Raw genomic sequence first — 27860 nt, forward strand, 5'->3', positions numbered from 1 at the left:
TGACTCCACTTTCCCACCTTTTTCCTATAACCCTAAAGTCCTCTGTGTTCTAAAGAAAGGTACTTACTATATCACAGAACATAGGACAATAATAACTACTGATTGATATGCAACTTTAATGAATTTTCAATTAATGTTTTTTCTGCAGGTTCAGAATTTAGGAGGGATTGTCATTTGTTTTAAATTTTTTCAAGGCCATTTTTCTCATTTGCACCCACAGGTTCCATCAGCTGCAGACAGTCCTGAAGCTCCTATAAAGGAAAAGAACTAGATTTATTAATAAATTGTAAACAATCTGAGACACAGAAATGATTAACAATCAACACCGTATTCTGAGCTGCTTAGGGACAATTCATGGAACATGGTAGCGATGTCAAAAATTAAGGCGTAGGTTTAGGATGAGGGGGTGGAGTTTTTAAAGTGGATTTACAGGTAAAGTTTGAGAGTGTTTGATATCTGCAACCTACTACTAGAAGAGGTGTTGGAGTCAGAATCAATCACAATGTTAATAGATATTCAGATGTACAGGTAAAGAAAATTTCATCCAGATAATAGAAGGTTATGAATTTCAACTCAATGAACCAGTGATGGAAAACGAGGACGTAATGGACGCCTCACTGCTCATTGCCCCTCAGGATAATGCTCAATAATGTGGACAAATGGGATTAGTGGGGATGGGGAACAAACATTCTTCTCCCAATTCAAAATTAAAACCCAACCTTAACCCCTCCCATAGAGATCTTGAGACTTAGAGTTATAGTCATGTTCCTGAAGTGTTCCTCCATTAACATGTCCGTCATCTGCCTTGTTTCATTTCCCATGAAAAGGACAAAGACTGATTTGTCTTTAGCAGGACTCTGTACATACACTAAGTGGCCACTTTACTAGATACCTCCTGTACCTAAAAAAGTGACCACTGAGTGTATGCTCATTGTCTTCTGCTGCTGCAGCCCATCTGCATGAAGTTTTGATGTGTTGTGCATTCAGGGATGCTCTCTGCACACCACTGTTGTACTGTGTTGTTGTTTGAGTTACTGTCACTTCCTGCCATTCTCCTCTGAATTTTTACACAAATAAGGTGTTTTCACCCACAGAGCAGCTGCTTGCTGGATCTACTTGTTCTTTCCCACACCGTTCTCTGTAAACACCAGTGCGTGAAAATCCCAGGAGATCAGCAGTTTCTGAAATACTCAAACCACCCTGTCTGGCACCAACAATCATTCCACTGTCAAAGTTAATTACATCACATTTCGTCCCCATTCTGACGTTTGGTCGGACCAGCAACTGATTCTCTTGAACACGTCTACATGCTTCAATGCGTTGAATTGCGGCCACAGGATTAGCTGATTACATATTTGAATTTATGAACAGGTGTATGGGTGTACCTAACAAAGTGGTCACAGAGTGTATATCTTATGCAAAAGCGAAACACTTCTCAGCAATTTAACTTGGAAAGTCGGTATTTGCCCGTACATTCATTCAGCTACAATAATCTGAATAATGTTGATTCTTTAAAAGAAAATGTTTTCATGCAGGCTTCTACATTCTGGCCGGATTGAGTTGTGTTATTTCTTCCACATGACTTTTTATGCTGACCAGTGTCACTCTGACCAACATATTTGATTATCATTCAAATCCACCCCCCTGTGCAGTCCGAAACCCCTCATTCTCTGTCCCATCCACAGTCCCAAATTGAGATTCAGCTCTGTTCCTTGCAGGGCTCTCATTTAGCCAGTGGCCACAAATTTCTGGCTTTATCCTGGATCACTGGAAGAACAAGAGGGCGTCAGCCAACATTGCTTGAGGAATTCCAGTTTGTAGCAACCAATGCCGTGACCACTGAAGGAGTAGCAGTGGTTCCGTAGTTACAAACGATTCATCCCATCTTCTCAAGCTGCAACTAATAAAAGATCATCTACGTTCAATTATGTCTGTCGCTGCTCTGTATGAGTCACCTGATCCAACCCAATGCAGAGCACAGGAGAGCAAGAGGAGACTTATAGACGGATACAAAATTATGAGGGTATAGATAGAGTGAATGCTTGCATGACTTTTCCCTGCTGGTTCTGTGAGACTAGAAACAGACATTATAGGGTGAAAGGTGAAATATTTAAATGGGTAATCTGAGGAGGAACTTCTTCACTCCGAGGATGATGTAAGTGTGGAACGAGCTGTCAGTAAAGTGGTAGATTCTGGTAAAATTCTAACATTTAAGAGAAGTTTGGATAGTTACATAGCTGGAAAGGGTATGGAGGGCTATGGTCTAGGCGCAGTTAGATTGGATTAGCAGAAAACCAGTTTAGCACGGACTAGATGGATTGAAGAGCCTGTTTCTGTACCTTAGAGGCAAAACGTCAGTATGAAGGATTTAAGTAAGTTTGAGAAGTTCTCACTGGTTTATCAGTCAACATTACCAATGGATTGAAGGACAGCCACGCTGCTTCCAGCTGCAACGCCTCCTCCATTAGCCACAGCTGCCGCGCTCATCATTTTTGCTGCAATAGTACCAGCCGCTATTCCAGCACTTGTGAAGCCCACTGCCCCCAGAATCAGAGGGGGGGCAGCAACTGCAGCCACTAAAAGAAGAAACAACTCCATTTAAACAGAGTGCATCCAAACAGGAACTTTACACTGAACAGGAACATACAGGCACCTGTACAACGTTGTTTCTATGAAAGGTACAGACAGGCAATTTAACACTGGGCCAGACAGCAGCTCATTACGCACCTGGGTGTTAACTGAATGTTGTTAGATCCACAATGTTGTTGGCGTAAAGCTGAGGAACACACTACAAAGAGCATCCAATACCTCAGCTCACTATCTGAAGGACTCCCTCCAGGGACTGTACTCCCTTCAATCGGACATGATCAGGTAAGTACTGAGAGACTGTAGCGTGGAGATACTGAGGAGAAATTGACACACTGCCCGAGCAACAGTTGGGGTAACAAAATCAGTGAAACAGAGTCATACACAACCTCTTTGTCCCAATGGGTCCATGTTGACCATCAGGCACCCACTTAACACTAATCCCATTTTATTTTTATCACATAATCCTCAGCTCCGCATGGATTTTACCACTCAGCCACACACGAAGGGCAATCCACAGCAGCCAATTAATCAACCAACTTCTGTGACTTCGATGATTTTAGTAGCTATGGTAGCATCCAGAGAAAATCCACTCCATCAGAGGGACAACATGCAAACTCCAGTTAGGAGTTCAGGACGAACTCCATGTTGCTGCAGCCGTGAGGCAGCAACTCCACTCATTGTCACACTGTGGTGCCCAAACTTTTAGAACTACTCTTGCGAACTATTTTGAGAGTGGCATAGTCGGGTAGTGGTTACCGCAATTGCTTTAAATTGCCACCCGTAAGATGGGGGCTGGATTCCTGCTGCTGTAAGTTAGATGTTTGTGCGTTCATGCTATTTAGCTGATCATTTTTATGTTTATGGGACAAATAATGCTAATGTTAATCTTCATTAATTTGCCAACTCTTCTAAAAGAATTCTTCATGCAGGTTAGGTTGAGTTGTGTTATCTCTTCCACATTTGTTTTTTTTTATCATGACCAACATAACATCCTTCAACAAAGCACTTTTCATTATTGCCCAACTACAAATCCTTGTGTTGTCCTAAATTCCTCATCCTCTCTCCTAGCCACAGTCCCAAAATGAGACTGAGAAATTGTAACTTCCTGTAGCCAGTATCTTCCTGTCACTTAGAGATCCAGGAGCCCCAAAAATTGTGCCTGATCTTGGTTTTGTACTCTACGCTACAATACTTAAATTATGCTTTGTTTATCTGAGTGCAATTCATTTTCAGATTTAATTCTATGTCATTGTGTGTAAAGGTGTACTACTGTGCTTTAAACCCTGGTCCGGAGAAATATTGTCTCATTTGGCGGTGCAGGTAAATGACAATAAACTTGACTTGATTGCCGTGGCAAGGAGCATCTGCCAACATTGGTTGATGAGTTTCAACTCCTAGCAACCAGTGAAGGAACAGCAGTGGTCCAGTAATTATGAAAGACTCTGCCCATCTACTCAAGCTCCAACTAGAAATAAGGTGGTCTATGTGCTGTTCTGTGTCGCTGCTCAGTGCTATTTAGCTGATCCAACCCAACAACGACCACTCCCACAGTATTAGCACACTGACACACTGATTTCACTCACCGGTTCCAATCCCTGCACACAACACTATCAGGAAGCCCATTCTGTAAATAGAAATATAACGTATTTTACAACAAGTATTTTGTTTTGAAGTTGCATTTACAGAAAGTTTCAACAAAAAATGATACACATACATTGGGGTTTTGTGGCATTGTCATGTTGTGACACACAATGTGCACCTACCACAAACAGCGATGAACTCACAAAAGTAAGTTTTACAATGCCATTAGATAAGGAGTGCGTATATTCAGCATGACACTGAGACACAGACCCTGCAATGGCACACAAACACATACCTACCACCCCATGAGCCTCTGTATCCTGCACATCATTCTCCACAACTTCCGCTAGCGTCACAGGATCCTACCACCGAGCACATTGTTGCAATCCCCCACTCCCCGATTTTTGCTTTCTTCAGGAATCGCTCTCTTTGTCCATTCGTCCCTCCCCACTAACTCTCACCTTACACCTATCCCTGCAAGCTGTGTAAGTGCTATACATGTCCATTCACCTCCTTCCTCACCTCTGCAACAAACAGTCCATCTAGGTGAGGAAACACTTCACCTGTGAATCTTCTGGATTGGGGGACATCTTTGACGGGCACCTTCACTCCAACTGCAACAAGCAGCATTTCCTGGTGACCAACCCCTTTTAAGTACAGTCCCCACTTCCTTTCCAACATGTCGGTCCATGGCCTCCGCTACCACCACAATGCGGCCATTCTTGGATTTGGGGAGCAACACCTCATGTCCTGTCTGGGTAACCTCCAACCTTCTGCCATGAACATCGATTTCCAGTAATTTCTCCCATTCTCCTTCTATCATTCGCACTCTGGTTTCCATCTTAACTCTTCTCCTCACCCTGGTGCCCTTCCTCTTTCCCTTCTCCCCATGGGCCATTCTCCTCTCCTATCAGATTCCTTCTTTTGAGCCCTTTACCTTTTCCACCGATCACCTCCCAGGTTCTCACTTCATAACACTCCTGCCATCCAACTTGTAGTCTTTCCAGTCCCCCCCAGCTTCTTATTCAGGCTTCATCCCCCTTCCTTTCCAGTCCTGATGACATGTCTCGGCCTGAAAGGTTGACTATTTATTCCTTTCCATAGATGCTGCTGGCTCTGCTCGGTTCCTCCTGCATTTTTATGTTATCCTGTACTGACATTCTCTTTGAGAGAAAGCAATGAGATAACTCAAAGCTGAGAGAACTCACATTCAGTTTCAAATTGGAAAGGTGACGTGTCCAGCAGTGGATCAGTAGTGAATCTCTAATACGGCACCGGGTTCTTGGACAGGAGCTGGAGTGGGTTATAAATCTATAACTCACTGTCTCAGCCTTGACTAACACCTCCCAGTCATAACCTCAGGACCCCAAAACTCTCCCTCATTGGGTACGTATGAAAATTACACTTTGCAACATGCATTTACACTTTTTTAACTGCTGCACGTTCATTGTAACATAGTACAGTAATAGCTGACCTGCTGAGTTCCTCCTGGTCATGCTCTTTTCTCGCTGCTGCCATCAGGTAGAAGGTACAAAAGCCTCAGGACTCGTGCCAGCAGATTCAAGAATAGTTACTACTGCTCAGCCATCAGGCTCTTTAATAGAAGGGGATAACTACACTACCTTGCTCCATCATTGAAATGTTCCCACGAGCAATGATCTCACTTTCAAAGACTCTTTATCTCATGTTCTTGTTATTTATTGCAATTTATTTATATTTGCATTTGTGCAATTTGTAGTCTTCTGCACTCTGCTTAATCATTCATTGATCCTGTTATAGTTATAGTTCTGCTGAGTTCTGCACACAGGATTAATCTCAGGGTTGTAGATGACGACATGTATGTACTTTGAACTTTAAAGTGATCCTACCAATAAACATATCTTTACCTGCAGTCCCCACCACTCTCTTCTCTTTTCAAATCTTTTTATTATTATTATTATTCAAAAATAACACAGGTACATCAAAGTAACAACACTTAAAATGCCTCAAAAAATTATCTTAAAGACTGAAAATTTTTGTGAATAAAAAAAAACCCCACTAAGCAAGAAAAGTGAGAATAATAAAGAACCATTGGGGGTAAAACCCCGGAGCCATGCGTCATACAGAAAGTTTCTGAAAATAAACAACAAACCACCAACAAGAAAGAAAGATATATCAAGAAAAAAGTTTAAACTTAGATCGTGGAGGAAATCTATCAGTTAGCTGAAATGATAATAACAAGCAAATGAGCCCCATCTCTTCTCAAAAATCAAATAAAGGTTCAAAGGTTCAACTTCTAATTTTCTCCGAGCGAAGACACAGCATCACTTGAGAGAACCATTGTGACAAAGTAGGAGCTGATATATCCTTCCATTTCAAAAAGATGGCCCTCCAAGCTATCAATGTAACAAACACAATAACATGTTGGTCAGACACAAAAATACCATGGATATTTGAGGAATTATTCCAAAAAGCACAGTCAATTTATTAAGTTGTAAGTTGATTCTGGGTGCTTCAGAAATTGTTGAAAAGACTGACTTCTAAAACTGTTTTAATATAGAACATGACCAGAACATATGTGTCAGTGTAGCTATCTTATTTTTCCATCTATCATAATACTTGTCAACATTGGGAAGTAGTTTAGAAAGTCTCTCCTTTGTCAAATGGTAATGATGTACAATTTTAAATTGAATCAATGAATGACTAGCACAGATCAAAGAAGAGTTAACCAGCTTCGGAATCCGTGTCCAATCCTCCCATATAAAATTCAAATTGAGTTCCTTCTCTCAATCCTGTTTAATCTTAAGTAAAGGACACTTATCCCATTGTAATAATAAATGATAAATTCTTCCAATAGAACCTTTTATCGAAGGGTTCATATTCATATTAGTATCTAACAAGTCAGCCTCCAACATGTAAGGAAAATTACTTAAATATTTTTCTAAAAAATGTCTAACCTGAAGATATTGTAAAAAGCATAAACATGAGAGAGAATAATAATCGACTAATTGTTCAAAAGACATCAATCTGCCTTCTTTAAATAAATCCAAAAAAAGAATTAACACCTTTATTTTTTTCGAAGTAAAAAAATTGGATCACTCCAGGAAGGTTTAGGAAAGTAATTACAATAAATTATACTCCAAAGTTTAAATTTTTTAAGATTAAAAAAATTGCGGAACCGGAGCCAAATTTGTAAAGAGTGCTTAACCACAGGATATAGGTTGAAATTAACAACTTTAACTAATTGTATAGGTAGAGCAACTCCTAATAACAAAGTTAAATAAAACTGTTTCACATCTGTCAGTTCCAGGTCTACCCAAATTGGCCAATCATTCCTATCACCCTAATATAACCAAAAGGACATACATCGCAGATTAACAGCCCAATAATACATTCTTAGATTAAGCAAAGCGAGACCTCCATCCTTTTTCAACTTTTGCAAATGACATTTACCAATCCCAAATAAAAGATAGAATAGTAGAAGCAATCTGATCAAAAAACTTCTTAGTCAAAAAAACAGGAATATTCTGAAATAAATATAAAAATTTTGGTAAAATTATCATTTTAACTACATGAATACGACCAACAAGTGAAAATGTAAGTGGGCTCCATCTTCTAAATGAGTACTTCATAGAGTCCACTAAAGGAGGAATATTGGCTTTATGAAGATCTTTATATTTTTTAGCAATTTTGACACCTAAATATCTAAAAGAATCCGTAAATTTAAAAGGAATATTACCATATACAGAGATAATTTCACTTAAAGGAAGTAATTCACTTTCACTAAAATTTATTTTACATCCTGAAAAATCTCCAAATTTGTCAAATAATTTTAGCAAAGCAGGAATAGATATTTCAGGCTTAGATATATATACCAATAAATCATCAGCTTAAAGAGAGATCTTGAGCATGGTCTCATTCACAAAAATCCCATGAATATTTTTGGCTTTACGAAGAGTAATAGCCAGGGGTTCTAAAATTAAGTAAAATAACAAAGGACTTAATGAACAACCTTGTATTGTCCCCTGTGATAGCTGAGAAAAGGAGACCTACAGTTATTAGTGACAACAGTAGCAATAGGGGCCTTATATATAATTTTAATCCAATTATAAAAATTAATACCAAAACCAAATTTTTCTAAAACATTAAATAAATATTTCCATTTGCCTCGATCAAATGCTTTTTCAGCATCCAAAGATACAATGCATTGTGGAGTTTGAGAAGAGGGTGAATATATAATGTAAAATAGTTTCCGAACATTTGAAAAAGAATAACGACCCTTTATAAAGCCCGTTTGATCTTTAAAAATGATTTTACACAAAACACTCTCCAAATGATTGGCCGTTATCTTTGAGAGAGTCTTAGCATCAACATTCAATAATGAAATAGGTCTGTATGAGGTACAATCAGTAGGATCTTCATCTTTTTTGAGAATTAAAGAAATAGAATCCCTATAAAAAGTAGAGGGTAAATCATTCTTCACAAAAGAATCTTTAAACATCTCCAACATATATGGAGAAAGCAATTTTCCAAATTTTTTATAAAATTCTACAGGATAACCATCAGGTCCTGGGGCCTTATCAGATTGCATTGAAAAAATAGCTTTATGAATTTCAGATTCAGTAATTTGGGCATCAATTTTTTTTGATCCCCAGTAGAAATTTTAGGAAAAACAATCTTTCGTAAAAAAGCATTAACTTCAGAAGAATCTACTGGACATTGAGATTTATAAAGTTCAGTATAAAAATCTTGAAAAATCTTATTAAATTCTTCATATTCCTGAGCCAGGATACCATTCTTTTTACGAATTTTCAAACTTTCCCTTTTGGCTTCAGCCGATTTTAATTGAGATGCAAGTAGTTTATTATTTTCATCTCCAAACATATAAAATATGCTCTTTAACTTAAGTAGATAACCTTCAATTGGATGAGTTAATAATAGGGTATATAGTGATTGAAGTTCCACCCTTTTTTTAAGTTAGTCAATATTAGGGGAAGTCGCATAGATATTATCAAAATCTTTAATTTGTTTTGAACTTTTACCTAATTCTGCTTTAGTCTGTTTTTTAAGTTTAGCTGAATAAGAAATAATCTGACCACGTACAAATGCTTTGAATGTATCCCATATAATTAATTTGGACATACCTCCTATGTCATTAAAAATAAAAAATTCTTTTATCTGGCTTTCAATAAAACTGATAAAATCAGAGTTTTGCAATAAAGTCTGAGAAATGCAGACTTATAGTGGACCGGCAAAAATGATATCATCAAATTCAAAGGACGAACTAAAAGGCGCATGATCACATATAGCAATAGCGTCATATTCACAGTTTTTAACATTAGGCAATAGGCGGGGATCAATTATAATATAATCAATCCTCGAATATTTTTATAGACATGCGAAAACAAAAGATATTCTCTGATATTAGGGTGCAAATGCCTCCATAATTCGATCAACCCAAAATCGGTCAAAAAGGAGTTAATAACTGACAGAGAGCAACTTGGAAGTCACTGATTAGTTGAGCTCTTATCAATCATAGGATTTAAACCAAAGTTTAAATCCCCACCCATTATCAACATATGTTCATTTAAATCCGGCAATAAATCACACACTTTTTTTTAAGAAGGAGCAACTAAATTAGGACCATACAAATTGACCAAAACAACCTTTCTATTACAAATCACTCCTTTAACAATTAAAAATCTACCTTTAGAATCTGATTCAATATCCTCTTGAGTAAATATATTAGATTTAATAAAGAGAGATACGCAGTTAGTTTTACTCTTAGAACTAGCATGGAGCTGTAAGTCATTCCACCATCCAAAAAACCTATTTTGATCTCCCGCCCTGATATGTGTCTCCTGAGCAAAAATTATATCAGGTTGGAATCGATTAATAATTTTAAAAGTCTATTTTCATTTAATAGGTTGATTCCAACCACGTACATTCCAACTTATTACATTAATCTTTTTAACTGCCTTACTATAATTTTATTCTAATTTTCTTTATACATGCACTGAACACATAGCAATACGGGATTATCAAAGGTGGTGGTGCTGAAGAATACAACCATATAGAAAATACGCATGCTCCGGAACCATCCCATGGGAAAAAACTCCTAACTGTAAATCCACCCACCCTCACAAAAGCCCGAAAAAAAGGCAAGCAAACTAAGATAGAAAACAAAGCCATGGGCCGCTCTGTCGGTCTCGTCTCTCCCTCCCCCCAGCCAGTACACTAAAACATAAAATTACCTTACAAGCAAGACAGTAACGTCCCAAGAAAGGAGAGTGTTTACACTCCAGCATATATTAAACAAAAAGAGAACCAAAATAAAATAATCTCTTGGAGAGAAAAACCAGCACCATCTTAAGTTTAGCTTTAAATCTCTAAGAAAACTTTAAATTTGGTTATAGGACGCTATAATAAAACAGATAAAAATAGGTTAGTAGTATATTTAACCGAACAAGGAAATGATGGCTGTGAAGGCCAAACTGTTGGGTGTATTTGAAAACTATATTGATAGGATCTTGATTAGTCGGGGCATCCATAGTTACAGGGAGCAGGCAGAGAGAAAAATGGAGCTGAGAGGAATAATAATTAGCCTTGACACAATGGTGGAGCAGACTTGATGGGCCGAATGGCTGAATTCTGCACTACCAGTATGTCTTATGGATTTTACCTTCTTACTACTGGAGAATTTCTGTATCCGTGATGATTCATTTATGACAGACAGTTTACTTCACGTTTTCCCCAGGTAAACTTTGCAGCAGAGAATCCTACCAGCTGTTGGTTTTAGCCCAAGACCAATGACAAAACATGGCAGTAAAACTGCATTTTATGAATAAAACAGTGCTTCCGCTCTCAATTTGAAATAAAACTATAATCAAAACCCATTTGCAATTTCCCAATGATAGCTGCTGAACGAGTATTCTGCATTGAATAACTACAACACTTTCTTCAATAAGTGTTTCCTTCTGGAATGTACCCACCACAAAATCGGACTCCGGCACAAAATAGTGTAACACTCACCCGTTGTCTACTGCGGACCGCAATGTTCTGTTAAAGAACGCTCTGGGGTCGGAGGCTTTTAATTGCTGACTAATCCCTTGAAGCAGCACTTGAAGGACGTCATTGATTTAAGTTTCGTTTTACAACGAAATGGTTGGGAAAGTAGACTGGCTAACTGCCCATGCCCGTTATCTCTAAAAGTAGATGTGTTTGCTTCTGTTCTGTTTGTTGACTCTTTCATCATAAACACATTTGCTTTTAGGACTTAAGACGTGGTCCAATGCTTTTTATATAAATTTCAATGACATTTAAATATCTTCCCTCTGAGCCTGCGCGTTGATTTCTCTCTTTGCTCCGGCTAATGGCAGCACTCGGGATGAACTGCAGAGTCAAACGTTGGGGAAGGCGCGGTGGCTGATTGTTTTGATGTCCGATCAGTGGTGGTTCCCCTTATCTTTTGGTTGGCCAGTTTGTTTAATTTTACGCATTTTATTAATTTATATTCTTTGCGTTTATTCAGCCTAGTAGTTTGAAAGGGTTAGTATGTAGCCTCTGGCTGCAATGGGGGGAGAAGATGGGGTTGAGATTGAAGGAGGAGAGTGGGAGACTGTGGAATACTCCAGAAGTAAGGGTAGCCAAAACAGATGCATCAACCTGATGTAATAGTGGACAACAAATTGAGGAAAATGGGTGACTTGGAGGAATTTGTAGTTCTGTATAAAATTAGAGATCAGAAGTTAGGGGAAGGAGGTTTCAGAGCCCTTAATCCTTTGAAAGTGTCAGCAGCATTAGAGAACCAAATTGGTAAAGGATTCCAGGCCAAAATGTTGCATAATGGATTGCTGAAAATTAGTTGCAAAGATGTTGACCGATATAGCAGTGCCAAAACGGTGGGAAGATTTGTTGTGGAAGTGGAGTGTATTACTCTGAAAGAAAGGAATGGAGTTGAGGGGAGTAGCGTATGGTATTTGGTCTGGCATGACTGAAAAGGAATTTTTGGACAATATTCAAGGTGGTCAAGTGATTGAAGCCAATCGAGAGAAGGAGGTGATTGGGATTCTCCTGGTCCTACTGGTTTTTGCAGGTGACGTTCTTCCAACTTGAGTCTATCTTGGGAGCATGTCTTATCAAGTTAGAGAATATATTAGACTCTCCCTTGCGCTGTTATAATTGCCAGAGATTTCGACATGTTGCTGGTTCATGTCGAGGTAAAAGAAGATGTGTGAAATGTGGAGAGGATCACGATATTAAAGCTTGTAAGGCAGTGGCACCGAAATGTAGTAACTGAGGAGCGGAACCATGTGGTTGCGTTCAGAGGATGTGAGTATTTTGTCAAGGTGAAGCAGATTCAGGTTGTTAGTAACCAACAAAAAGTATCATATGCTGAGGCAGTAAAGAAAGTTGACAGAGAGCAAAGGATAAGTAAAGATTGGAACGATGGGGAGTCAGCACTTACCGTGTTCTCCAGTTATGGTTCCTTCAGACATGTTGTGGATGACTAAAGAGTTTTTTTTGGCATTTGTTGTTGAAGTACTGGTCAGGGTTAAAACTACAAGCAAGAGGTTGGATATGATAAAAGTAGTCGTTGGAACTGCAGAGAGATTCCTTGATATGAAACAGTTTTTACTGGGAAAACTACATGAGTATGTGACAACCAAGGCTTTCTCATAGCCCCTTCTGGCTCTCCTAATTTCATTCTTAAGCTCCTTCCTGCTAGCCTTATAATCTTCTTGATCTCTTTCACTACCTAATTTTTTGAACCTTTTGTAAGCTCTTCTCTTCATCGTGACTAGATTTACAACAGCCTTTGTACACCACGATTCCAGCATCCTACTATCCTTTCCCTGTCTTATTGGAACGTATCTACACAGAACCCCTGCAAGTATCGCTGAACACTTGCCACATTTCTTCCATACATTCACCTGAGAAGATCTGTTTCCAGTGCACACGTAAAACAAACTGGAGGAACTCTGCAGGTTGGGCAGCATCTGTGGAAATGAGCAGTCAACGTTTTGGGCCAAGACCCTTCGTCAGGACTGAAGATGGAGGGGGCAGGGGCCCTATAAAGAAGGTGGGGGGAGGGAGGGAAGGAGAAGGCTGGTGGTTGCCAGGTGAAAATCTGTTTCCAGTGTATGCTTCCAAGTTCCTGCCTGACAGCCTTATATTTCCTCTTACTCCAATTAAATTATTCCCTAACTTGTCTGTTCCTATCCCTCTCCCATGGTATGGTAAAGGAGAGAGAAAAGTGATCACTATCTCCAAAATGCTCTCCCACTGAGAGACCTGACATCTGACCAGCTTCACTTCCCAATAGCAGATCAAGTACAGCCTCTCCTCTTGTAGGCTTATCTACACTCGTATTGTGTCAAGAAATCTTCCTGAACACACCTAACAAACTCCACCCCTTCTAAACCCTTCACTCAAGGAAGATGCCAATTAATATTTGGGGAATTAACATTTCCCTCCACGACAACCCTGTTATTAGTACCCCTTCCCAGAATCTGTTTCCCTATCTTGATCCTTGAAGCACCTGTTACTATTGGATGGTCTATAAAACACACCCAGTAGAGTTATTGACCCCTTCCTATTCCTAATTTCCACCCACCAAGACTTTGTAGACAACCCCTCCGTGACTTCCTCATTTTCTGCAGCCGTGACACTATCTCTGATCAACTGTGCCATGCCCCCACCTCTTTCGCCTCCTCCCCGTCCTTTCTCAAATATCTAAAGGCTGGCACTTGAAATAGCCATTCCCATCTCCGCACCATCCAGATCTCTGTAATGGCCACAACATCATAGCAACAAGTGCTGATCCACGCTCTCAGCTCATCCACTTCATTGGTAATACTCCTCGCATTAAAATAAACACATCTCAAACCATCGGTCTGAGTGCGCCCCTTCTCTATCACCCACCTTTCCTCCCTTTCGCAGAATTCAGTCTGGTGATTTTATGTATTTATATGAAGAAAAAGATTGGAAGTCAATGAACTCGCTTTTCAATTGAAGCAAGAGGCTGTGAGTGGAAGACTGAAGGCATCGTGGAGAGAAGGTCGTTTATCTTTTCTTTAACAGCTCGGGGAAAAGAGGCTAGACGACAGGCACGTGGCGTCACACACCGTTTAAAAGAAAGACCGCCATATACAGCGGCCATTGTTGGAGTGGACTGAGTCAGAGTGGGACGGCCTTGCCTCAATCAGGATTCAGCGAGAAACAGGCAGAGGCAGCGGTAAGTTCCAATAAGTTGCAGTTTTCTTCTTAATTTTTGTTCAGACGAGAGAATATGCCAGGCAGGATGTTGGAATGCTCCTCTTGCAGGATGTGGAGGGTCAGGGAGACCTCCAGTGTCCCTGACAATGATACCTGCAAGAAGGGCATCCAGCTGCAGCTGCTAACAGACCGCGTTAGGGAACTGGATCAGGAGCAGGATGACCTCTGGATCATTCGGGAGAATGAGCAGTTTATAGATAGTAGCTTCCGAGAGGTAGTTACACCTAAGAAACAGGGCACAGGTAATTGGGTTACAGTCAGGCGAGGGAAGGGGAAAGGGCAAATAGTGCAGGGTTCCCCTGTGGCCATTCCCCTCCAAAACAGGTATACCGATTTGGATACTGTTGGGGGAGTGGGGAATGGCTTACCTGTGACAAGCTGTGGCAGCCGGATCTCTGGCACTGAGTCTGATTCTGCAGTGCAGAAGGGAGGGAGGAAGAAGAGAGCGGTAGTGATAGGGGACCATAGTCAGGGGTACAGACAGGAGGTTCTGTGGACGTGACAGAGACTCCCGGATGGTTTGTTGCCTCCTGGGTGCCAGGGTCAGGGATATCTCTGATCGCATGCACAGCATTCTGAGGTGGGAGGGTGATCAGCCAGATGTCGTGGTACACATCGGTACCAATGACATAGGTAGAAAGAGTCAGGAGGTCCTGAAGAGTGAGTACAGAGAGCTTGGTAGGAAGTTGAAAAACAGGACCTCGAGGGTAGTAATCTCCGGATTGCTGCCTGTGCCATGTGCCAGTGAGGGCAAGAGTAGGATGCCCTGGCAGATGAACACGTGGCTGAGAAACTGGTGTAGGGGGCAGGGTTTCAGATTTCTAGATCATTGGGATCTCTTCTGGGACAGATGGGACCTGTACAAGAGAGACGGGTTACACCTGAACTACAAGGGGACCAATATACTTGCAGGGAGGTTTGCTTAGTGTTATTGGGGAGGGTTTAAACTAGATTTTCAAGGGGATGGGAGCCAGACTGCCAGAGGAGGTAGTGGAAGAGAGGTAAAAATAAATGATGTTAGTAGTTCATGCAATGTCACAAATAGTAAGTTTGTGTGTGGTGGCGATAATCTTCTGAGGTGTGTTTATTTCAATGCGAGGAGTATTGTGGGGAAGGCAGACGAGCTGAGGCCCTGGATTGACATATGGAATTATGACCTCAGAGCCATTACTGAAACTTGGCTACAGGAGGGGCAGGTCTGGCAGCTTAAATGTTCCAGTGTTCCGATGTTTCAGATGTCACAGAGGCAGAGAGATGTAGGTTGGTGGTGGGGGGGGGGGGGTTGCTTTGCTAGTCAGGGAAAATATTGCAGCAGTGCTTTGGCAGGGCAGATTAGAGGGCTTGTCTATTGAGACCATATGGGTGGAGCTGAGAAACAGGCAAGGTATGACCACATTAATACGATTGTCTTATAGACCACCCAATAGTCAGCAAGATGGGCCGCACCTGGAGAGATTTTGCAAGTTTGGTGCAGGGCAGAGGACTCTGGTGAACTGCTGTTGGTGGCCTACGCCCGTAAGGTTGAAGGACTTGAGTTAGGTCAGAAGTTGGTAAAGTGAATGTAAACAGTAACATGTCCCAATTGTAAAAGTGGATATTATATGCATAAGATATATTTTTGGAATAAAATGTATACCAGCAATGACATCTAAAATTTGACTTAAAATAATACTAAGATACTTATCCAGGAGAATAGCACTGAATGCTTTACAGTCAGCTCATTGTGATAGATTGCAGGGAAAGTATTAACCTATTGCTGGGGCTAAACTTCCAGTATGATAAAAGTAGAGGCAATGAGAGTTGGTAAAGGCCACATGGTTCCCCAAATCATGTGTCATCATTGAGTGAAATCAGTGGAATCTGGTCTTAACCTTGACTCCACTTTCCCACCTTTTTCCTATAACCCTAAAGTCCACCGTGTTCTAAAGAAAGGTACTTACTATATCACAGAACATAGGACAATAATAACCACTGTTTGATAAGCAATTTTAATGAATTTTCAATTAAAGTTTTTTCAGCAGGTTCAGAATTTAGGAGGGATTGTCATTTGTTTAAAATTTTTTCAAGGCCATTTTTTTCATCTCCACGCACAGATTCCACCAGCCGCAGCACCTGCAGACCCCAAGGCTGCAGTAGCAGTAGTAGACAGTCCTGCTGCTCCTATAAAGGAAAAGAAACAGATTTAGTAATAAATTGTAAACAATCTCATACACAGAAATTATTAACAATCAACACCTTATTCCGAGCTGCTTAGGTACAATTCATGGAACATGGTAGCGATGTCAAAAATAAGGCGTAGGCTTAGGATGACGGGGTGGAGTTTTTAAAGTGGACTTGCAAGTAAAGTTTGAGAGTGTTTGATACCTGCAACCTACTAACAGAGGAGGTGTTGGAGTCAGAATCAATCACTATGTTAACAGACATTCAGATGGACGGATAAAGAAAATTTCATCCAGATGATAAAAGGTTATGAATTACAACTCAATGAACCAGTGATGGAAAACAAGGACGTAATGGACGCCTCACTGCTCATTGCCCCTCAGGATAATGCTCAATAATGTGGCAAATGGGATTAGTGGAGATGGGGAGCAAACATTCTTCTCCCAATTCAAAATTAAAACCCAACTGCTCCATAGAGATCTTGAGACTTAGAGTTATAGTCATGTTCCTGAAGTGTTCCCCTATTAACATGTCCATCATCTGCCTCTTTTCATTTCCCATGAAAAGGACAAAGACTGATCTGTCTTTAGCAGGATTCTGTACATACACTAAGTGGCCACTTTATTAGATAACTCCTGTACCTAATAAAATGACCACTGAGTGTATGTTCATGGTCTTCTGCTGCTGCAGCCCATCTGCACAAAGTTTTGATGTGTTGTGCATTCAGAGATGCTCTCTGCACACCACTGTTATAATGTATGATTGTTTGAGTTACTGTCACTTCCTACCATTCTCCTCTGAAGTTTTACACAATAAGGCGTTTTCACCCACAGAACAGCTGCTTGCTGGATCTACTTGTTCTTTCCCACACCGTTCTCTGTAAACACCAGTGCGTGAAAATCCCAGGAGATCAGCAGTTTCTGAAATACTCAAACCACCCTGTCTGGCACCAACAATCATTCCACTGTCAAAGTTAATTACATCACATTTCGTCCCCATTCTGATGTTTGGTCTGAACATCAACTGATTCTCTTGAACATGTCTACATGCTTCAATGCAATGAATTGCGGCCACTGGATTGGCTGATTAGATATTTGCATTTATGAACAGGTGTATGGGTGTACCTAACAAAGTGGTCACAGAGTGTATATCAGGTGCAAAAGAGAAACACTTCTCAGCAATTTAACTTGGAAAGTCGGTATTTGCCCGTACATTCATTTAGCTAAAAGAATCTGAATATTGTTGATTCTTTAAAAGAAAATTTTTTCATGCAGGCTTCTACATTCTGGCCGGATTGAGTTGTGTTATTTCTTCCACATGACTTTTTATGCTGACCAGTGTCACTCTGACCAACATATTTCATTATCATTCAAATCCACCCCCTTGTGTTGTCCTAAACGCCTCATTCTCTGTCCCATCCACAGTCCCAAATTGAGATTCAGCTCTGTTCCTTGCAGGGCTCTCATTTAGCCAGTGGCCACAAATTTCTGGCTTTATCCCGGATCACTGGAAGAACAAGAGGACGTCAGCCAACATTGCTTGAGGAATTCCAGTTTGTAGCAACCAATGCCATGACCACTGAAGGAGTAGCAGTGGTTCCGTAGTTACAAACGATTCAGCCCATCTTCTCAAGCTGCAACCAATAAAAGATCATCTACGTTCAATTATGTCTGTCGCTGCTCTGTATGAGTCACCTGATCCAACCCAATGCAGAGCACAGGAGAGCAAGAGGAGACTTATAGACGGATACAAAATTATGAGGGTATAGATAGAGTGAATGCTTGCATGACTATTCCCTGCTGGTTCTGTGAGACTAGAAACAGACATTATAGGGTGAAAGGTGAAATATTTAAAAGGGTAATCTGAGGAGGAACTTCTTCACTCTGAGGATGATGTAAGTGTGGAACGAGCTGTCAGTAAAGTGGTAGATGCTGGTAAAATTCTAACATTTAAGAGAAGTTTGGATAGTTACATAGATGGGAAGGGTATGGAGGACTATGGTCTTGGTGCGGTTTGATTGGATTAGCAGAAAACCAGTTTAGCATGGACTAGATGGGTTGAAGAGCCTGTTTGTGTGCCTTAGAGGCAAAACGTCAGTATGAAGGATTTAAGTAAGTTTGAGAAGTTCTCACTGGTTTATCAGTCAACATTACCAACGGATTGAAGGACAGCCACGGCGCTTCCAGCTGCAACACCTCCTCCATTAGCCACAGCTGCCGCGCTCATCATTTTTGCTGCAATAGTACCAGCCGCTATTCCAGTACTTGTGAAGCCCACTGCCCCCAGAATCACAGGGGTGGCAGCAACTGCAACCACTAAAAGAAGAAACAGCTCCATTTGAGCAGAGTGCATCCAAACAGGAACTTTACACTGAACAGGAACATACAGGCCCCTGTACAACATTGTTTCTATGAAAGGTACAGACAGGCAATTTAACATTTCATTATTCACCTGGGTGTTAACTGAATGTTGTTAGATCTACAATGTGGTTGGCATAAAGCTGAGGGGCACACTACAAAGTGCATCCAATGCCTCAGCTCACTATCTGAAGAACTCCCTCCATGGACTGTACTCCCTTGATCAGGTAAGTACTGAGAGACTGTAGTATTGAGATACAGAGGAGAAATTGGCACACTCCCCGAGCAACAGTTGGGGAAACAAAATTAGTGTCACAGAGTTCTACACAACCTCTTTGTCCCATGTTGACAATCAAGCACCCACTTAACACTAATCCCATTTTATCTTTATCACGTAACCCTCGGCTCTGCCTGGATTTTACCACTCAGCCACACATGAAGGGCAATCCACAGCAGCCAATTAATCAACCAACTTCTGTGACTTTGGTGATTTGGAAGCTACGGTAGCATCCAGAGAAAATCCACTGCATCAGAGGGACAACATGCAAACTCCAGTTAGGAGTTCAGGACTTGAACTCCATGTTGCTGCAGCCGTGAGGCAGCAACTCCACTCATTGCCACACTGTGGTGCCCAAACTTTTAGAACTACTCTTGTGAACTATTGAGGGTGGCTTAGTTGGGTAGTGGTTACCGCAATTGCTTTACATTGCCACCCATAAGATGGGGGCTGGATTCCTGCTGCTGTAAGTTAGATGTTTGTGTGTTCATCCTATGATCCTGTAGATCTATTTTGTGTACTCCAGTTTCCTCCCACTTTCCAAAATTGTACAGTTGCACTTACTAAGTTGTGGGCATAGCATGTTGGCTTTGGAAGCGTGGCAAATCTTCCAGGCTGCCCAGCACGATTCTGACTGATTTTATTTGACACGGAATGGCACATTTCTCAGTGTGTTTCGATGTTTATGGGACATATAATGCTAATGTTAATCTTGATTAATTTGCCAACTCTTCTAAAAGAATTTTTCATGCAGGTTAGGTTGAGTTGTGTTACTTCTTTCATATATCTTTTTTTTACCATGACTAACATAACATCCATCAACACAGCACTTCTCATATTGCCCAACTACAAATCCTTGTGTCGTCCTAAATTCCTCATCCTCTCTCCTAGCCACAGTCCCAAAATGAGACTGAGATATTGTAACTTCCTGTAGCCAGTAGCCTCTTGTCACTTGGAGATTCAGGAGCCCCAGAAATTGTGCCTGATCTTGTTTTTGTACTCTACGCTACAATAATTAAATTATGCTTTATCTGTGTGCAATTCATTTGCATATTTAATTCTAAGTTATTGTGTGTAAAGGTGTACTACTGTGCTTTAAACCCTGGTCTGGAGAAATATTGTCTCATTTGGCGGTGCAAGTAAACGACAATAAACTTGACTTGCTTGCCGTGAGAAGGAGCATCTGCCAACATTGGTTGATGAGTTTCAACTCCTAGCAACCAGTGAAGGAACAGCAGTGGTCCAGTAATTATGAAAGACTCTTCCCATCTACTCAAGCTCCAACTAGAAATAAGGTGGTCTATGTGCTGTTCTGTGTCGCTGCTCAGTGCTATTTCGCTGATCCAACCCAACAACGACCACTCCCACAGTATTAGCACACTGACTCACTGATTTCACTTACCAGCTCCAGTCACCGCACCAAACACTGGCAGGAAGCGCATTCTGTAAATAGAAATATAACGTAGTTTACAACAAGTATTTTGTTTTGAAGTTGCATTTACAGATAGTTTCAACAAAAAATGATACACATACATTGAGGTTTTGTGGAATTGTCATGTTGTGACACACAATATGCACCTACCACAAACGGCGATGAGCTCACAAAAATAAGTTTTATAATGCCATTAGATAAGGAGTGCGTACGTTCAACATGACACTGAGACACAGACCCTGCAATGGCACACAAACACATACCAACCACCCCATGAGCCTCTGTATCCTGCACATCATTCTCCACAACTTCCACTATCTTCACAGGATCCTACCACCGAGCACATTTTTGCAATCCCCCACTCCCCGCTTTTTGCTTTCCTCAAGATTCGCTCTCTTTGTCCATTCGTCCCTTCCCACTAACTCTCACCTTACACCTATCCCTGCAAGCAGTGTAAGTGCTGTACATGTCCGTTCATCTCCTTCCTCACCTCTGCCACAAACAGTCCATCTAGGTGAGGCAACACTTCACCTGTGAATCTTCTGGATTGGGGGACATCTTTGACGGGCACCTTCACTCCATCTGCAACAAGCAGCATTTCCTGGTGACCAACCCCTTTTAAGTACAGTCCCCACTTCCTTTCCAGCATGTCAGTCCATGGCCTCCTCTACCACCACAATACGGCCATTCTCGGGTTTGGGGAGCAACACCTCATGTCCTGTCTGTCTAACCTCCAACCTTCTGGCATGAACATCGATTTCCAGTAATTTCTCCCATTCTCCTTCTATCATTCGCACTCTGGTTTCCATCTTAACTCTTCTCCTCACCCTGGTGCCCTTCCTCTTTCCCTTCTCCCCATGGGCCATTCTCCTCTCCTATCAGATTCCTTCTTTTGAGCCCTTTACCTTTTCCACCGATCACCTCCCAGGTTCTCACTTCATAACATTCCTGCCATCCAACTTGTAGTCTTTCCAGTCCCCCCCGGCTTCTTATTCAGGCTTCATCCTCCTTCTTTTCCAGTCCTGATGACATGTCTCAGCCTGAAATGTTGACTATTTATTCCTTTCCATAGATGCTGCTGGCTCTGCTCGGTTCCTCCAGCATTTTATGTTATCCTGTACTGACATTCTCTTTGAGAGGAAGCAATGAGATAAATCAAAGTTAAGAGAACTCACGTTCAATTTCAAATTGTAAAGGTGACGTGTCCAGCAGTGGATCAGTAGTGAATCTCTAATACTGCACGGGGTTCTCGGACAGGAGCTGGACTGGGTTATAAATCTATAACTCACTGTCTCAGCCTTGACTAACACCTCCCAGTCATAAACTCAGGACCCCAAAACTCTCCCTCACTGGTTACGTATGAAATTTACACTTTGCAACATGCATTTACACTTTTTTAACTGTTGCACGTTCATTGTAACATAGTACAGTAATAGCTGCCCTGCAGAGTTCCTCCTGGTCACGCTCTTTTCTCGCTGCTGCCATCAGGTAGAAGGTACAAAAGCCTCAGGACTTTTGCCAGCAGATTCAAGAATAGTTACTGCTGCTCAGCCATCAGGCTCTTTAATAGAAGGGGATAACTACACTACCTTGCTCCATCATTGAAATGTTCCCACAACCAATGACCTCACTTCCAAAGACTCTTTATCTCATGTTCTTGTTATTTATTGCAAGTTATTTATATTTGCATTTGTGCAATTTGTTGTCTTCTGCACTCTGCTTAATCATTCATTGATCCTGTTATAGTTATAGTTTTGCTGAGTTCTGCACACAGGATTAATCTCAGGGTTGTAGATTATGACATGTATGTACTTTGAACTTTAAAGTGATCCTACCAATAAACATATCCTTACCTGCCCTCCCCACCACTCTCTTCTCTTTTCAAATCTTTTTATTATTATTATTATTCAAAAATAACACAGGTACATCAAAGTAAAAACACTTAAAATGCCTCAAAAAATTATCTTAAAGACTGAAAATTTTTGTGAATAAAAAAAAAACCCTACTAAGCAAGAAAAGTGAGAATAATAATGAACCATTGGGGGTAAAACCCCGGAGCCATGCGTCATACAGAAAGTTTCTGAAAATAAACAACAAACCACCAACAAGAAAGAAAGATATATCAAGAAAAAAGTTTAAACTTAGATCGTGGAGGAAATCCATCAGTTAGCTGAAATGATAATAACAAGCAAATGAGCCCCATCTCTTCTCAAAAATCAAATAAAGGTTCAAAGGTTCAACTTCTAATTTTCTCCGAGCGAAGACACAGCATCACTTGAGAGAACCATTGTGACAAAGTAGGAGCTGATATATCCTTCCATTTCAAAAAGATGGCCCTCCAAGCTATCAATGTAACAAACACAATAACATGTTGATCAGACACAAAAATACCATGGATATTTGAGGAATTATTCCAAAAAGCACAGTCAACTTATTAAGTTGTAAGTTGATTCTGGGTGCTTCAGAAATTGTCGAAAAGACTGACTTCTAAAACTGTTTTAATGTAGAACATGACCAGAACATATGTGTCAGTGTAGCTATCTCATCTTTACATCTATCATAATACTTGTCAACATTGGGAAGTAGTTTAGAAAGTCTCTCCTTCGTCAAATGGTAATGATGTACAATTTTAAATTGAATCAATGAATGACTAGCACAGATCAAAGAAGAGTTAACCAGCTTCGGAATCTGTGTCCAATCCTCCCATATAAAATTCAAATTGAGTTCCTTCTCTCAATCCTGTTTAATCTTAAGTAAAGGACACTTATCCCATTGTAATAATAAATGATAAATTCTTCCAATAGAACCTTTTATCGAAGGGTTCATATTCATATTAGTATCTAACAAGTCAGCCTCCAACATGTAAGGAAAATTACTTAAATATTTTTCTAAAAAATGTCTAACCTGAAGATATTGTAAAAAGCATAAACATGAGAGAGAATAATAATCGACTAATTGTTCAAAAGACATCAATCTGCCTTCTTTAAATAAATCCAAAAAAAGAATTAACACCTTTATTTTTTTCGAAGTAAAAAAATTGGATCACTCCAGGAAGGTTTAGGAAAGTAATTACAATAAATTATACTCCAAAGTTTAAATTTTTTAAGATTAAAAAAATTGCGGAACCGGAGCCAAATTTGTAAAGAGTGCTTAACCACAGGATATAGGTTGAAATTAACAACTTTAACTAATTGTATAGGTAGAGCAACTCCTAATAACAAAGTTAAATAAAACTGTTTCACATCTGTCAGTTCCAGGTCTACCCAAATTGGCCAATCATTCCTATCACCCTAATATAACCAAAAGGACATACATCGCAGATTAACAGCCCAATAATACATTCTTAGATTAAGCAAAGCGAGACCTCCATCCTTTTTCAACTTTTGCAAATGACATTTACCAATCCCAAATAAAAGATAGAATAGTAGAAGCAATCTGATCAAAAAACTTCTTAGTCAAAAAAACAGGAATATTCTGAAATAAATATAAAAATTTTGGTAAAATTATCATTTTAACTACATGAATACGACCAACAAGTGAAAATGTAAGTGGGCTCCATCTTCTAAATGAGTACTTCATAGAGTCCACTAAAGGAGGAATATTGGCTTTATGAAGATCTTTATATTTTTTAGCAATTTTGACACCTAAATATCTAAAAGAATCCGTAAATTTAAAAGGAATATTACCATATACAGAGATAATTTCACTTAAAGGAAGTAATTCACTTTCACTAAAATTTATTTTACATCCTGAAAAATCTCCAAATTTGTCAAATAATTTTAGCAAAGCAGGAATAGATATTTCAGGCTTAGATATATATACCAATAAATCATCAGCTTAAAGAGAGATCTTGAGCATGGTCTCATTCACAAAAATCCCATGAATATTTTTGGCTTTACGAAGAGTAATAGCCAGGGGTTCTAAAATTAAGTAAAATAACAAAGGACTTAATGAACAACCTTGTATTGTCCCCTGTGATAGCTGAGAAAAGGAGACCTACAGTTATTAGTGACAACAGTAGCAATAGGGGCCTTATATATAATTTTAATCCAATTATAAAAATTAATACCAAAACCAAATTTTTCTAAAACATTAAATAAATATTTCCATTTGCCTCGATCAAATGCTTTTTCAGCATCCAAAGATACAATGCATTGTGGAGTTTGAGAAGAGGGTGAATATATAATGTAAAATAGTTTCCGAACATTTGAAAAAGAATAACGACCCTTTATAAAGCCCGTTTGATCTTTAAAAATGATTTTACACAAAACACTCTCCAAATGATTGGCCGTTATCTTTGAGAGAGTCTTAGCATCAACATTCAATAATGAAATAGGTCTGTATGAGGTACAATCAGTAGGATCTTCATCTTTTTTGAGAATTAAAGAAATAGAATCCCTATAAAAAGTAGAGGGTAAATCATTCTTCACAAAAGAATCTTTAAACATCTCCAACATATATGGAGAAAGCAATTTTCCAAATTTTTTATAAAATTCTACAGGATAACCATCAGGTCCTGGGGCCTTATCAGATTGCATTGAAAAAATAGCTTTATGAATTTCAGATTCAGTAATTTGGGCATCAATTTTTTTTGATCCCCAGTAGAAATTTTAGGAAAAACAATCTTTCGTAAAAAAGCATTAACTTCAGAAGAATCTACTGGACATTGAGATTTATAAAGTTCAGTATAAAAATCTTGAAAAATCTTATTAAATTCTTCATATTCCTGAGCCAGGATACCATTCTTTTTACGAATTTTCAAACTTTCCCTTTTGGCTTCAGCCGATTTTAATTGAGATGCAAGTAGTTTATTATTTTCATCTCCAAACATATAAAATATGCTCTTTAACTTAAGTAGATAACCTTCAATTGGATGAGTTAATAATAGGGTATATAGTGATTGAAGTTCCACCCTTTTTTTAAATTAGTCAATATTAGGGGTAGTCGCATAGATATTATCAAAATCTTTAATTTGTTTTGAACTTTTACCTAATTCTGCTTTAGTCTGTTTTTTAAGTTTAGCTGAATAAGAAATAATCTGACCACGTACAAATGCTTTGAATGTATCCCATATAATTAATTTGGACATACCTCCTATGTCATTAAAAATAAAAAATTCTTTTATCTGGCTTTCAATAAAACTGATAAAATCAGAGTTTTGCAATAAAGTCTGAGAAATGCAGACTTATAGTGGACCGGCAAAAATGACATCATCAAATTCAAAGGACGAACTAAAAGGCGCATGATCACATATAGCAATAGCGTCATATTCACAGTTTTTAACATTAGGCAAAAGGCGGGGATCAATTATAATATAATCAATCCTCGAATATTTTTATAGACATGCGAAAACAAAAGATATTCTCTGATATTAGGGTGCAAATGCCTCCATAATTCGATCAACCCAAAATCGGTCAAAAAGGAGTTAATAACTGACAGAGAGCAACTTGGAAGTCACTGATTAGTTGAGCTCTTATCAATCATAGGATTTAAACCAAAGTTTAAATCCCCACCCATTATCAACATATGTTCATTTAAATCCGGCAATAAATCACACACTTTTTTTTTAAGAAGGAGCAACTAAATTAGGACCATACAAATTGACCAAAACAACCTTTCTATTACAAATCACTCCTTTAACAATTAAAAATCTACCTTTAGAATCTGATTCAATATCCTCTTGAGTAAATATATTAGATTTAATAAAGAGAGATACGCAGTTAGTTTTACTCTTAGAACTAGCATGGAGCTGTAAGTCATTCCACCATCCAAAAAACCTATTTTGATCTCCCGCCCTGATATGTGTCTCCTGAGCAAAAATTATATCAGGTTGGAATCGATTAATAATTTTAAAAGTCTATTTTCATTTAATAGGTTGATTCCAACCACGTACATTCCAACTTATTACATTAATCTTTTTAACTGCCTTACTATAATTTTATTCTAATTTTCTTTATACATGCACTGAACACATAGCAATACGGGATTATCAAAGGTGGTGGTGCTGAAGAATACAACCATATAGAAAATACGCATGCTCCGGAACCATCCCATGGGAAAAAACTCCTAACTGTAAATCCACCCACCCTCACAAAAGCCCGAAAAAAAGGCAAGCAAACTAAGATAGAAAACAAAGCCATGGGCCGCTCTGTCGGTCTCGTCTCTCCCTCCCCCCAGCCAGTACACTAAAACATAAAATTACCTTACAAGCAAGACAGTAACGTCCCAAGAAAGGAGAGTGTTTACACTCCATCATATATTAAACAAAAAGAGAACCAAAATAACATAATCTCTTAGAGAGAAAAACCAGCACCATCCTAAGTTTAGCTTTAAATCTCAAAGAAAACTTTAAATTTGGTTATAGGACGCTATAATAAAACAGATAAAAATAGGTTAATAGTATATTTAATTGAACAAGGAAATGTTGGCTGTGAAGGCCAAACTGTTGGGTGTATTTGAAAACGATATTGATAGGTTCTTGATTAGTCAGGGCATCAAAAGTTACAGGGAGAAGGCAGAGAGAAGAATGGAGCTGAGAGGGATAATAATTAGCCATGACACAATGGTGGAGCAGACTCGATGGGACGAATGGCTGAATTCTACACTACCAGTATGTCTTATGGATTTTACCTTCTTACTACTGGAGAATTTCTGTATCATTTATGACAGACCCTTTACTTCACATTTTCCCCGGGTAAACTTTGCAGCAGAGAATCCTACCAGCTGTTGGTTTTAGCCCAAGACCAATGACAAAACATGGCAGTAAAACTGCATTTTATGAATAAAACGGTGCTTCCGCTCTCAATTTGAAATAAAACTATAATCAAAACCCATTTGCAATTTCCCAATGATAGCTGCTGAACGAGTTTTCTGCATTGAATAACTACAACACTTTCTTCAATAAGTGTTTCCTTCTGGAATGTACCCACCACAAAATCGGACTCTGGCACAAAATAGCGTAACACTCACCTGTCGTCTACTGCGGACCGCAATGTTGTTAAAGAACGCTGTCGGTTCGGAGGCTTTTAATTGCTGACTAATCCCTTGAAGCAGCACTTGAAGGACGTCATTGATTTAAGGTTTCATTTTACAACGAAATGGTTGGGAAAGTATACTGGCTAACTGCCCATGCCCGTTATCTCCAAAAGTAGGTGTGTTTGCTTCTGTTCTGTTTGTTGACTCTTTCATCTTAAACACACATGCTTTT

At 39.5% G+C, this 27860-nt stretch overlaps 2 protein-coding genes across 6 annotated transcripts; both read right to left on the bottom strand.

Annotated features, from left to right (window-relative positions):
• Positions 1–103: 103 nt before the first annotated feature.
• On the bottom strand, positions 104–27735 carry LOC132383445 (interferon alpha-inducible protein 27-like protein 2). 4 transcript variants are annotated; one of them, XM_059954411.1, is made up of 4 exons: positions 27623–27735; positions 4173–4213; positions 2415–2576; positions 104–251 (listed from the first exon to the last, which is right to left on the bottom strand). In XM_059954411.1, the coding sequence occupies exons 2-4, from the start codon at positions 4210–4212 to the stop codon at positions 205–207; spliced, it is 249 nt and encodes an 82-aa protein (XP_059810394.1). In that variant the 5' UTR covers position 4213; positions 27623–27735; the 3' UTR covers positions 104–204. The 4 variants fall into 4 exon arrangements, with proteins under 4 accessions (XP_059810394.1, XP_059810395.1, XP_059810396.1 ...); XM_059954412.1 differs by lacking the exon at positions 27623–27735 and adding an exon at positions 11182–11472; XM_059954413.1 differs by lacking the exon at positions 27623–27735 and adding an exon at positions 11142–11155.
• LOC132383444 (interferon alpha-inducible protein 27-like protein 2A) lies at positions 16397–27721 on the bottom strand. Of its 2 annotated transcripts, none has more exons than XM_059954409.1 (4): positions 27623–27721; positions 20624–20664; positions 18741–18902; positions 16397–16587 (listed from the first exon to the last, which is right to left on the bottom strand). In XM_059954409.1, exons 2-4 carry the CDS (start codon positions 20661–20663, stop codon positions 16505–16507), a joined length of 285 nt encoding a protein of 94 aa, XP_059810392.1. In that variant the 5' UTR covers position 20664; positions 27623–27721; the 3' UTR covers positions 16397–16504. The 2 variants fall into 2 exon arrangements, with proteins under 2 accessions (XP_059810392.1, XP_059810391.1); XM_059954408.1 differs by lacking the exon at positions 27623–27721 and adding an exon at positions 21144–21178.
• Positions 27736–27860: the final 125 nt, after the last annotated feature.

The sequence above is a fragment of the Hypanus sabinus genome, chromosome 30 (genome assembly GCF_030144855.1).
Source record: "Hypanus sabinus isolate sHypSab1 chromosome 30, sHypSab1.hap1, whole genome shotgun sequence".
NCBI lineage: Eukaryota > Metazoa > Chordata > Chondrichthyes > Myliobatiformes > Dasyatidae > Hypanus > Hypanus sabinus.

Excerpts from the sequence above, each read along its gene's own strand:
- LOC132383445 (XM_059954410.1), bottom strand. The coding sequence starts at position 5,688 with ATGGCAGCAGCGAGAAAAGAGCATGACCAGGAGGAACTCAGCAG. Across the intron at positions 4,214-5,644 it reads GACCAGGAGGAACTCAGCAG|AATGGGCTTCCTGATAGTGT; the intron begins GTCAGCTATTAC and ends TTCTATTTACAG. Across the intron at positions 252-2,414 it reads GGCTGTCCTTCAATCCATTG|GAGCTTCAGGACTGTCTGCA; the intron begins GTAATGTTGACT and ends TTTCCTTTATAG.
- LOC132383444 (XM_059954408.1), bottom strand. The coding sequence starts at position 21,163 with ATGGACTGTTTGTGGCAGAG. Across the intron at positions 18,903-20,623 it reads TGGTGCGGTGACTGGAGCTG|TGGTTGCAGTTGCTGCCACC; the intron begins GTAAGTGAAATC and ends TTCTTCTTTTAG. Across the intron at positions 16,588-18,740 it reads GGCTGTCCTTCAATCCGTTG|GAGCAGCAGGACTGTCTACT; the intron begins GTAATGTTGACT and ends TTTCCTTTATAG.